At 33.9% G+C, this 12,216-nt stretch overlaps 1 protein-coding gene and 1 long non-coding RNA gene across 4 annotated transcripts; one reads left to right on the forward strand and one right to left on the reverse strand.

Annotated features, from left to right (window-relative positions):
- Positions 1-1,248: 1,248 nt before the first annotated feature.
- Positions 1,249-7,188, forward strand: LOC110706629. 3 transcript variants are annotated; one of them, XM_021884574.1, is made up of 14 exons: positions 1,249-1,462; positions 1,995-2,173; positions 2,952-3,662; positions 3,746-3,838; positions 3,936-4,522; positions 4,607-4,839; positions 4,913-5,056; positions 5,153-5,275; positions 5,378-5,561; positions 5,834-5,963; positions 6,038-6,166; positions 6,258-6,333; positions 6,420-6,515; positions 6,890-7,188. In XM_021884574.1, exons 6-14 carry the CDS (start codon positions 4,663-4,665, stop codon positions 6,980-6,982), a joined length of 1,152 nt encoding a protein of 383 aa, XP_021740266.1. In that variant the 5' UTR covers positions 1,249-1,462; positions 1,995-2,173; positions 2,952-3,662; positions 3,746-3,838; positions 3,936-4,522; positions 4,607-4,662; the 3' UTR covers positions 6,983-7,188. The 3 variants fall into 3 exon arrangements, with proteins under 3 accessions (XP_021740266.1, XP_021740267.1, XP_021740268.1); XM_021884575.1 differs by having other exon boundaries at positions 3,970-4,522; XM_021884576.1 differs by lacking the exons at positions 1,249-1,462; positions 1,995-2,173 and having other exon boundaries at positions 2,422-3,662.
- A 2,198-nt stretch (positions 7,189-9,386) lies between these two features.
- On the reverse strand, positions 9,387-10,763 carry LOC110706630. Its single transcript, XR_002508375.1, has 2 exons — positions 10,202-10,763; positions 9,387-9,859 (listed from the first exon to the last, which is right to left on the reverse strand). It is a non-coding gene; the product is annotated as an uncharacterized LOC110706630 (long non-coding RNA).
- Between the last annotated feature and the right edge of the window lie 1,453 nt (positions 10,764-12,216).

Consider the following 12,216-nt stretch of genomic DNA (forward strand, 5'->3'; position numbering starts at 1 on the left):
TCCTACCTCCACATCCCCCATCCATAACCACCACCCCAAAAACACCTGAACTGTCCCTCACCCCTAGGGATGGCAACGGGTCGGATCTGGACCGGGTCCGGATCAGGGTCCAAAACGGATCCAATATATTTTGCCTAATTTTTTTGCAAAAAATGTAATGTTCGGGTCAAAAAATTTATTTCAAACTTACGTTGTTGGTTATTAAGTTCAACCCCAAATAAACCAACTTATACACTCATATTTTGAATTAAAATTAAAAACAACAAAAAAAAAATATGATGTTACATATGAGCTAGTGAAAAAACAACGATGATGTATATAATATGAGCATCCAAAATTCATCTCTTGAAAGGGTTAATCTTTATCATTACTAACATTATCAACATTTTTAATAAAGAAACAAAAAATTTTAGTTTTTTTAAATAGGAAAAATAAAAAAACGGGTCCACGGATCTGGATCCGAGTCTAGGGCCCAGATCCAGATCTGTTTTTGTCAGCAGGACCCAGATCCGACCCGGATCCGTCGGGTCCACAATTTGAAGACCCAGATCCGTGAAAAACGGAACTGGATCCACGGATCAGGGTCGGGTCTAGATCCATTACCATCCCTACTCACCCCTTGTTGCCACCCTCTTGCCCCCCCCCCCCCCTAAAACCCCTAACACCTCCTGCTGCCCTGAATTCCTATCCCACAAAATTATGTTTGTTTGGCATCTTTTTTTGTTTTCAGCTTCCTTTTTTTTAAACCAAAAACCAAAAAAGGAAACAAGAAAAAGGTGTTTCCACTAATCTGTTGTCAGTTTTTAAAATTATCATGATTTTAATAAGTTTAAATCATTTTTTATTCATTGCGGGGCATATATCATATACTTTTAAAAAAACAAAAAACCAAAAAACAAAAAACCAAAGCAATGCCAAACGAACCCTTTGTATTTTACAAATTGCAGTCATTTTATTAAAAAATTGCAAATTGCGGCCCAAAAGTACTACTCCCTCCGTTTTTAAATACTTGCTCCACCACTACGCCAAAAACATTATATAACAGCATATGATTTATAGCGGTTCAACTAAAACCGCTCTAAAAAGTACCTCCATTAACTTCTAATGGCGGTTTTGGGTTTTAAGGAAGTTTTTAAAGCGGTTATAATAGAACCGCTATCAAAAGTAAAGAAAAAGGGCGCCTGAAATTAAAGCCTACAACCCGCAAAAACTCAAAACCCTCGCAAAAACTCAAACCCTTGCAAAAAACTCAAAACTACCAACCCTCTCAAACCCTCGCAAAAAACTCAAACTGAAAACCCTCTCAAACCAGAATCCCTCATCCGGCAACCTCACTACCTCCGGCGACGTCACTACCGGTCCGGCAACCTCCCTTTCTCTGTTTCTCTCTCCTCTCCTCCATTACTCCCTTTCTTCGCCATCTTCGTCGCCATCTTCGCAACTCTAAGACTCCAATCTGCAGGTTCGAAATTCTTACTTCTTATTATCGATTTTCTGTAATTTTTTTCGAATTTCACTTCTTATCATTTTTTGGTGGATGATTTCGGATTAGGGTAAGAGGAATTCGAGTGAGGTAAGGTTTGAAGAGGAGTTTTGATGTGGTTGACGTTTCTGTTTTCGTTTGCGAGGGTTTTTATATGATGTTAGTAGTAGTAGAGTAGTGGTTAGTTGCTTGGCGTGGAATTTTAGTCATTGGCAAAGGAAGGAAATGAGAGTGAATAAAATAAAGGGGAACAAAATGATGAAATTTGGTTAATTTGTTGAATTTGTTGTTGGATGTACTTTTTTTTGTTGAATGTAATTTGATATGCATTTTTACTTTGTTGAATTTCTATTTTTTTGGTTGAATGTGTTTCGAATATCTGTTTTATTTATTTATTTTTGAATTAGCTTGTTGAATATATTATGAAATTGTAGTTCTAATAGCCTCAAACCCAAATCTTCCGATTCATGAGTTTTCCTAAAACCCAAGTGTTTCATGATTTTTGTTGTAGATTCTAAACAGCCCAACAAAGACAAGAGCACCTTTGGCAAGTAAGACTGGACGAGGCGAGTCTGTGGACTCCGCTCTGGTCTGTGAGGACGACTGGACGAGGCGAGTAAGGCGACCCTTGGCCGCGGCGAACAGCACCGAGTCACCGACGACAGCTGACTTAGTTCAGTTTAATCAGAGGTTAGTTTTCTTTTGTATTTGTTGAATATTTGATTGTATTTTAGTTTGTAAAGTTGTATTTTGTAATTGTAATTGTGAATTTGTGATTGTAATTGGAAATTTGTGATTTGTGATTTGTGATTTTGTGATTGTTGATTTGTTGTTGAGGACTTGAATTTGTGATTGAAATTGGAAAAATAAAGAAAGATACAAAATGAAAGAAAATGAGATTAAATTTCTTTGAAATTAAAGAAGGAAGAAAAAGAAAATAGAATGAAGTTTTTGAAATTGAATTTTGGACTAGTAAAATTGTTGCGATACAACTGTACTACATACAGTGCAATGTACATTAGACATTTGAAGGTGGTGATTTTTTCATGAGCAACTTTTCAGGATTATTTCATCTTTTTATTTTTCTTTTGATTGATTTGGCACATATGCAAAAGGGTAAGTTTGGATATGTTCTGTGTGCGCTCTTCTTTTGAGTTTTGCCTAAACAAGATAAAGGTTATTTTACAAGTCACATTTCTTTGTATTAACACACAGTAAGGTAATTTTGCCATTTTTGTTGGTTATTACGGTTGAAATTGGAAAATGGTGTAAGATACAAAATGAAAGAAAATGAGATTAAATATTTAATGATTAAATGTAAGACAAAATGATACAACCGTTTGATTTGTAATTTAATTAGCACATACACTTTATTTTTTTTGTTGGTTTTGATATGTAGACACATTTTTTCACTAACATAGACAGGATTAATAAAGGCTACGTGTGTATTGTTATTGCTACATCATAGTTGTCATGGATCGAAATTGGATGCATGCTCGGTTTAATAGTGATGAGTATGAGCATGGAGTAGAAGAGTTCATTGAATTTGCAAGAAAACATGCTGAGGACGCAACACATATTTTATGTCCATGTGTTGATTGTAATAATATGGTTCGACTTAATATTGAGGACGTAAAAGTTCACTTGATGGCTAAAGGCATTAATCAATTTTACAAGTGTTGGTTACATCATGGTGAGATATTAGGGGAGGTTCCTAATGTGCACGGTATGATGGATTTTGAAACTGGGATGGAAGTAGAGATGGATGGAGAATCTTCCGGTGAAGATATGAGTTTGAAGAAATGGCAAAAGCTTTGGAAGAAAACTTTGCAGATTGTCCGGAGATGTTTGATAACTTGTGTAGTGATGCAAAGAAACCTTTGTATTCGGGATGCACTAAATATAGTAGATTATCTGCTATTATCAAATTGTTTAATGTCAAAGCAAGTAATGGAGTAATAGATAAAGGCTTTGCTGGTTTCTTAGATGCAATACATGACATGCTCCCACATAGAAACCTACTTCCAACTCGCACCTATGATGCTAAAAAGATGCTAAGCTCTATTGGCTTGACTTATGAAAGAATCCATGCATGTCCAAACCACCAAAACAATACGATTTCATCAAGTTAAATGACTGGACTGAATTTGTAACAAGTCGGCTAAAAGAAGAATGGGAGGTAATTAACGACTTGATTGTGTAGTATAGATACTTTCTACCACACCTATATTGACCATTTTGTAATCATCATTTGACGAATAGGAGAAGAGTGAAGCTGCTAGAAAGTCTGCAAAAGGAAATATTTATCCTCAAAAACGAGCTCGTAGAGGATATGCTCGATTTGAGCAAGATGTTGTAAGTTAACATTCTTTTATAATCTATGTTGCAATATCTTTGACCCACAAATTATACCTACAACAAGAATTATTTGTGTTTTTCTCATCTTGAGGAGTTGGCTAAGAAAGGCATCTATGAATCGTCCTTAGGCCGAGGACAGCAGTGGAAGTTAATCAAGAGGGGTAAGGATGGAAATGTTTTTGATGAAGGAGCAAAATCAGTAGCTTCACGTATTGTATGTATTTTATTTCAATAAGTTTTTATTTTTAAGTAATTGTTATTTCGATTACCAAGTTGTTCATGGTATAGTCATTGATACATGATTACTTTATGAGTTTGTATGAGCAAGGAGGGATGGAAGACATTGGGCGAGGAGATGTGTTGTCAAGGGCGTTGGAGAAAAAAGAGCACGGTGGTCGTGTCATAGGTGTTGGAGTAGGAGTGACTAATACGAGCTACTTTGGAATGATTCAAACAAAGAAGGAATATATGGATCAAGTCAGAAAATTGTGCTCTCGTGTGCAATCATTGGAAAGCGAAATGAAAAAGATCAAAAAGATTAATAATGATGAGGAAACATGTCAAAACGGAGAGGAAGAGGATGATTGTCAAGCCACACAAAAGCATGGGGACAAGGAGGATTGTCACACTTGTCAAAATTCTGATTTCGATTGTCAGCCTTCTGAAATCAACATCCCACAGGTTACCTAAAATTGTATTCTGGTTTTGTATTGTGGTTTTGTACCAAAGTAGCTGTACTAAAATTTCATATTTTGTTTTATATAGGGTATAACTCCTTGCCAATTAGCGTTGTTGCCTCAGGGAAGGTTCATAACTTCAGAATGGAAACTATGGTGCATAATACACCAATACCATCAGGATATGTGAAAGTTGGTATTGACTACGATGTAGAGGAGAATACACCTTTGCCAATGTCAATCGAAGGAGTAGATGATGTGATCAAAGATGCAATAGGCAGTATCGTGTTATGGCCCATAGAACTTATTGTTCTAGATAAGGTGATACAAATTCTTCCTTGAATTGTATAATATTTTTGGCGGTTCCATGTTTATTTTATTGTTATGTTGAAAGGTTATGAACCCTTTAGAAGAAAAGGATAAAGAAGAAGGCCAAGATAAACAAGGGAAGGATAAACTAGGCAAGGAATCTATAAAACCACGACCAGTGACATGTCTACGCAAACGAAAGCCACAAAGTCTAGAAAACTCAGAAAAGGTAAAGAATCCATTAACTCTTGATGCATTTTTTATAAATCACACAAAGGCCTTATTTTTCTTGTATTTTAAATCTAATAAGTTATTTTCTTTATAGCTGGTTAAAGTTCATGAAGGCCATGAAAAATGCTCTAATGCAAACAATGAACCCATTGAGTCGCAAAAGGTTAATCACCCATCAAACCGAACACCTACTTCACCTCCCATTCAATCACAAAAGGTTAATTTAATAGAACTCGAGTTTCTTTTCAGTAGTTAGTTTTTGCTGAGTAATTAGTTTTTTAACATATTCATATTGCACAATGTGTGTTTTTATTAATAGGAAATGAAATCGTTTGACAATGAGAAGGAAAAGGTTGATCGATGTATTGAAGCATTAGTTATTGCAAATGCTCAACCAGAGATGATAATGTTTTTCAAGTATGCTGCAAAAATTGCTTTAGATGAACAAATTAGAGTTCCCATTGATATTGGGATACGAAGTCAGTGCAAGGAGGTGTATCTTGGTACGGAGGAAATTTTTGATTTCCTTGTACAAGACTAAATCGGACTTTGTCATATGAAGATATATATGTCGTAAGTTTCGATACCATTGAACTACAAATTCTTACTTAGTAGCTTACAAATTTTAATTATTTTAATTACTTGTAGAATTACCTCGCTAACTCACTTGCCTCGTTATTTGTTTTCAAATGAATTAGAAGGATGTATTCGGTTGCTGGCATTAGTGGTGTCTCTTCCTTTTTTGGTTTTATATGTCCATCTGGGATATCACAAGTGACTCAATTTCAAAAGGGGGACATGAAGAAGATCAAGGATCACAATATGAAAAGAAGTCACTACATGGTGGATGTCTTTAAAGACAATGCATCAAAAGGAAAAAATTTCCTCGCTCCATATAATGCCGGGTACCCTTTTTTTTTGGTGATATTATCGTTCCCATGTCTACTCTCAATATTCATTTTTTATTTGTCTCAAATAGGATGCATTGGGTATTGTGTGCTATTGATCCTTTCAATAACATCGTATACTACTTTGATTCCTTACACAATGAAGAGGAAATAGGCACGAGAAAAGGCGTTAGTGAGGATTTGCGTGAAATCATAGATGTGTATGTGCTTTTTTCTTATCAACTATAACTACCTCCATTGACACATTAACTTTATGTATGTCTACTTAGTTTGGTCTATTTATTTCTTTAGTGCTCTGTTTCAATTTCGGAGTGAAATGGAAATTGCAACGAAATTGAAGATGGATACTAAATGGAAGACAATAAAGGTATTAACAATTTGATAATTTAGTGTAGATATGAAATGATGAAATGTATGTATGAGTTCTTACTTAGTTTGTTATAAAAAATGTAGTGTCCTCGCCAGAGCAACGGAGTTGATTGTGGCTATTATGTGATGCGATATATGAAAGAGATTATCTCACACAAACGCACCAAGATTCCCGAAAGTGTAAGTTTGTATTTGTGTCAATTGTGTGGTTTTACTGCCATATTCTTCCAAGTTTTACTACCATGAGCTATTGTTCATTGTCCTATGCTGTTGTTGTTTGCTAGCTGCTGCTCGCTGTTGGTGTTGTTGCTTGGTTGCTTCTGGTGTGTTGCAAGTGTTTGGTGTTTTGTTCTGCTGGGTGTTGCTGTGTTGTTGTTTTTTTGTTGTTGTTTGCTGCTGCATAGTGTATGTGCTGCATAGTGTGTTGCTGTTGTTGCTTAGTGTTGTGTTTGAGATAAGATAATGGTTTGATTTCGGTTTGGGTTATACTTTGAATTATCATGGATTTGTTATTGATGTTGATATTATCCTAAGCAAATTGTTTTTTTATGTAGTATTTAGCAGGATGCCAGTTTTCCCATTACGATGAAACTCAACTTGATGATGTTAGACTTGAGTGGGTGCGTTACGTGTTTCAACATATCTAGTCTAAAAGAGTTGTTATAAGTAAATCACTCTTATTTTCCCAAAGTTTGAGTTTCGATGCAAAAAAGTACTATACATCTTGGGAAAATATTTTTTGTAAAGGAACATTTTGTAAAGGTGATGAATTGTGTTGGGAAAATATTTTTTTGTAAAGGAACATTTTGTAGAGGTGATGATTTTGTAAAGGAACATTTTTCTTTTTTGTAAATTATTATTATTATTATTACAGGTTTTGCTATATTATTATTGAATTATTTAGTAATTCAATTTTTTTTTTAAAATAGTTTGCAAACTTATAATAGCGGCTACAAAAATTATACTATTTATCAAAGCATATTTATTATAATTTTGGTGTTTGAACCTTTTAACAGCGGTTGTAATGAAATTTGAATTTTGGCGCAAAAGGCATTATTTAATGGCAGTTACAAAAAGTACGCCATTATAGAAAACTTTTCCCACTTTTTCTGATTAATGTTTTATAGCGGTTATACAACCGCCATTAAAAGTGTCATATCCTTTTAACATCGTTTAGATGAATGGCGGTTGGGTAACCGCTGTTAAAGGGTATTTTAACCGCCATTAAAGCCAATTTTTGGCGTAGTGCACTTTCCTTTTCCGACCGTTTTTAAATACTTGCTCCATTTCCTTTTATGGAAAGCTTTTACAATATTTAATTCATTTCTCACAATTAGTGGACCCAACATAATACTCTCTCTCCTCCTATTCTTCCACTACTTTTGCTTTTTTTATTTTTTTGTTTATTTTCTCAACTACCCCACTACCTCCATATTTTATTACTTTCTCCAATTTCTCTTAAAACTCCGCGCATGGAGAAATGGAGCAAGTATTTAAAAACGGAGGGAGTAATTAATTGTAAAATACAACCCAATAATTCAATTTTTTTATCGATTTGCGTGTCAAAAAATTTTCATTAAGTTTTTAAGGGCTATTAGTTCTTAAGAGTCCAAATTGAGCTTAAAATTGACAAAAAAATTAATGTAAGGGACTCGTTTTCACGACAAAAAATAGTTGCACAAAATTGATACATTTTTTATAAGCAAAATGAGGCATTTATGCTTTTTTTGTCAATTCCGAGGTCACTATAGATTCTTAAGGACTAATATGACCCCTAAAACCTTACCGTTTTTTTGGCATGACAATCGATGAAAAAATTGAATTGAGTTGCATTTTATATGATTATTTTTATGAAAACGTGATTGTGATTATGTGGAAAAAAAATGAGATAGTAGCTCCGGAAGTAAGACAAGAAAGAGAGTCGGTAATGCAATAGCCCATCTTGGCATGTTGTTCCGAATTAGTTTGTATAAATGTTTTTCTCCAAATTCTCACAACTTTGGTGGAATTGTATTCGAATTTAGGGAAATTATCAATGGTACACCCAAGGTTCGGGCTTTTATCAATGGTACACCAATTTAGTTTTTGTTTATTAGCGGTACACCCAAGGTTTAATATAATACACTCATCTACAGTAACCCTAACGTTAATCAAACGTTATTTAAAGGTTAATTTTAGGTTAATCCACTTAAAATGAAATGACTACTTTGCCCCCCTACCCCACATACATTAAATCGCTCCTTTAAAACATCAACTATCTATATTAAAAATTCTTAAGTCAGAAGACGTTCATCTTCTTCTTCCTTCTCACTCTCTCCCCTGTTTCTGCTGTTGTGAGGTTCCATAATCGACGGGCGAATTGAACAAAATTCTAGCAAATTCTTCACTTCATAGTTAATCGCTTAAGGTAAGTTTTCAATCTTTTCATATGAGTCTTTGATTTTCTGACTTTCGCTTAGTTTTGGTAGTATATGAATTTTTTGTTTAAATGGTTGAATTATGGTTTCCATGTACAATTGTTAGCGAATTATGGTTTAAATTATGCACAATATGCCTGTGATTATTATTTGTTGCTTTATTGTTGTATTTTTTTGCACAAATAATTCGAATTGGGTGTGTTTGAGTAGATATATGTATGTTTGTGTGTGAAAAGGGAAAATCAGAAAGGAGGGAAACTATATATAGAGGAAGAGGGGGTGGGTAGGGTAGACTACATAAAGGAGGGAAAATGAAGAGGGAAAAAAAGGGAGGAAATTTTTTTAAGTTAAAAAAATCGAATTAAACCCCAACTTAACGTTTGTTTAACGTTAATTGTATAGTTGATAATCGTGTGAAACCTTGGGTGTACCGCTGATAAACAAAAACTAAGTTGGTGTACCATTGATAAAAGTCCGAACCTTGGGTGTACTATTGATAATTTCCCTTGAATTTATAATATGTTGGTGCCTTTTAAGACGAGAATTAAAAATATAAGTATAATAAAAATAAAAACCTTTGAATTATATATATATATATATATATATATATATATATATATATATATATATATTTGACAAAGGATTAATTTGCATAAATTGAAATAGTTCACTCTAAAACAATAAGAACTAGGCCTATTAAGACCTTTACAACAAAGCTACGAGCAACACTTGCTCTTATGAACGCTAGAAACCATAACAACTTAAAAGAAACTGCTATCCTAGTTATCCCCTGAGTGTTGGAACCACTGTGTAGGTAACCTCGCCCTGATTCTAGCGAGACGAAGCCTACATTACATGTTGTTCCCGATGTCCTTTTTTCACCAAGGGAGAAGCTTGGATAATTGACCACGCTGGATACTCTTTGTAACCTGTGGAGCTTGAACAACAAAACCAAAGCAAGAAACGACAGGAAGGTAATATCACTGTAATAAGTAACTTGATTTCTCTCCTTTAAAGAAAAGAAATTCATGATTAGTAGCATACCATGAGTACAGATTTGAAATTTTGAATGTAATGAGTACAATCCCCATCACAAACCTGAAAAAACTAACAAAACTCCAACTATAAAAATTAGAGCCAACTAACAACGAAGCTAAACACGAAACCTTCAAGTCGTACACTCGCAAACCAAACAGATTAAAAGCCATTACCAAATGACTTTCACCCAATTTGTTCTTCAAGGCAAACCCAAAATTACTTCCCCTTACCTCTTCAAGATTGGACAAGCCCACCATGGCCATCCAACAAGAAACCAAACATGGACACATAACAGGGAGAAAAACAAACCAACAAAACCAAAAGGGAAAACATTCAACCAAGGAGCAGCAACTTATACTAAAAAAGAACATACTAGCTTCCAAAAGGAAGAACCAAGGAGAGAAGACTTACAGAGCCTATATCAGAGCACCAAAATAACAAAGAAGAAAACCAGAACGGAGAATTTCGAAATTGATCGGAAATCTACAAAACTCTAACCCTAACTTCACCAATTACCGTCGAGATTTCCTTTTTTTTTTTCCGGTAATCCCCTGACGGCGGCGTTAAAGTTAGCCCAAGACCCCTTATCGTCAATTTCGTCCCCTTAACACACGGACAGGTAACCACGACCCTTCTTCTAAGCAACGCGAATGCCCGGTGGAAAAGGCTTCCTCGTCTCCTTATCTAGCTTAAGCCAACAAAAACAAAAACAAAAACAAACTCTCCGGTGAGAAGAGGGTAGAACTAAACGGAGGTCGAACCTCTTCGTGGAGCTTGTTTCCGCCTCAACTTCACCACACGAACAAGAGCTATTGAAAACTAGAGAAAAAGGAAAGAGAACTCGCCGGAGAACCGGCCGCGGCGCCGGAACTCCGGTGAGTTCTAGGGTTCAAGGCTTTTATTTTTAGGAGAGAGAACAGAGCGTTTCGAGAGAACCCTTGAATTATATATTAAAGAGCATATATAACTGAAAAATGTTTATCTATTTTGAGATAACCTTCCTAAAAAGTGTTATCTACTCGATTACCCAATCATATAGTTTTCTTTCAATTAATATGCATTGTCAAGAAATCAATATTTTTATTAAAAGATAAAGTAAATATTTCCATTTTGTTTTGCATTATTTTGAATAGTTAATAAAACAAAATTTATAGTTTAATTTCAAATATTAATTTTCAGTTTTTTTTACAATTACGAGCAATTTCAGTAGAAAAATGGGAGGGTTAACTATATTAAAAAAATATTAATTATTTATTCAATTCATTTTTTTTTGAAACAAACGCTTGCTGATTATCATTATAGGAGATCAATTTCCGCCAAAGTTGTCAAACTTTGGAGAAAGGATCAAGGAAAACACATTCATTACAATCCCTAGTATCCCATCGTGCAACACTATGGGCTAGGATGTTACCCGCTCGCTTAACATGAGTAAAACGAAAAGAACTAAAACACGAAGCCAAACTAGAAATATCATCATACAATAGAAAGATAGAAGAGAAGCCTTTTGCTTTCGAATTTACTGCCTTCACCACACTTGCTGCATTTAATTCAAAGTGAATATGATTTATTCAATTCATCATTTGAAAAATATGTTAATAAAAAAAAACTCATAACTATTTGCTTATCCTTTATCGTTTAATTTAACATTTTCATCATTTTAACAATAAATAAAAATTAAGATAGTGATTTAATTAGAAAGAATAAATGGAATTTTATTGCTGATACATGACATAATATATATTAATGTAATGCTTTGCTTGGATGTGCATTTAATTTGAATTTCAGGATTTGACTCAATTTACTTGTTTGGGAATCAGAAAATTTTAAAATTGAATTTGAATCAATTTCCATATTAATTCATCTAATCTCTAAATACAAAATTTGAAATCTTATTTAACAGATTAGTCATTTTTTATTTATTTTACTATCATAAATTTCTCTCATCCCATTAAAAATAGCAGATTATGAATCTTTAACAAAATGTATTACTCTTTTCTTCATCCCAAATAATTTTTTAAATATGTATTTTAGTTTATTTTTGTTGAACATAAAATCGGGCACATGAACATGAAAAAATTATTGCACTAAATTAATAAGTTAAAGAGGACCAATGCTTAATAATATTAATTTTTCTGTGTTAATTAAAACCACTCACATAATGTATAAATTGATCCTTAACGCCTATTTATAGGCCCCTTAACCCTACTCCAGAAACTTCTATTCTAGAGGAAGTATTTAAAGAAACTCTTTATACATGGAGGTTTTACTTAGTATCATTACAAAATACCAAGTATGTACCAAGATATTTTAGACACTTTCAAACTAAAAACAATGACTGCTACAAGCCTACAAATGACACTTCAAGAATACAAACACTTATTTACGGGCCTCACCTTACAAAATTGACGCATCATTATACTAGTATT

This window comes from Chenopodium quinoa, unplaced genomic scaffold (assembly GCF_001683475.1).
Source record: "Chenopodium quinoa cultivar QQ74 unplaced genomic scaffold, ASM168347v1, whole genome shotgun sequence".
NCBI lineage: Eukaryota > Viridiplantae > Streptophyta > Magnoliopsida > Caryophyllales > Amaranthaceae > Chenopodium > Chenopodium quinoa.

Coding starts and splice junctions, on each gene's coding strand:
- LOC110706629 (XM_021884574.1), top strand. CDS start 4,663: ATGGAAACTATGGTGCATAATACACCAATACCATCAGGATATGTGAAA. Junction 5,057..5,152: donor GTCTAGAAAACTCAGAAAAG/GTAAAGAATCCA, acceptor TTTTCTTTATAG/CTGGTTAAAGTTCATGAAGG. Junction 6,334..6,419: donor CTAAATGGAAGACAATAAAG/GTATTAACAATT, acceptor TAAAAAATGTAG/TGTCCTCGCCAGAGCAACGG.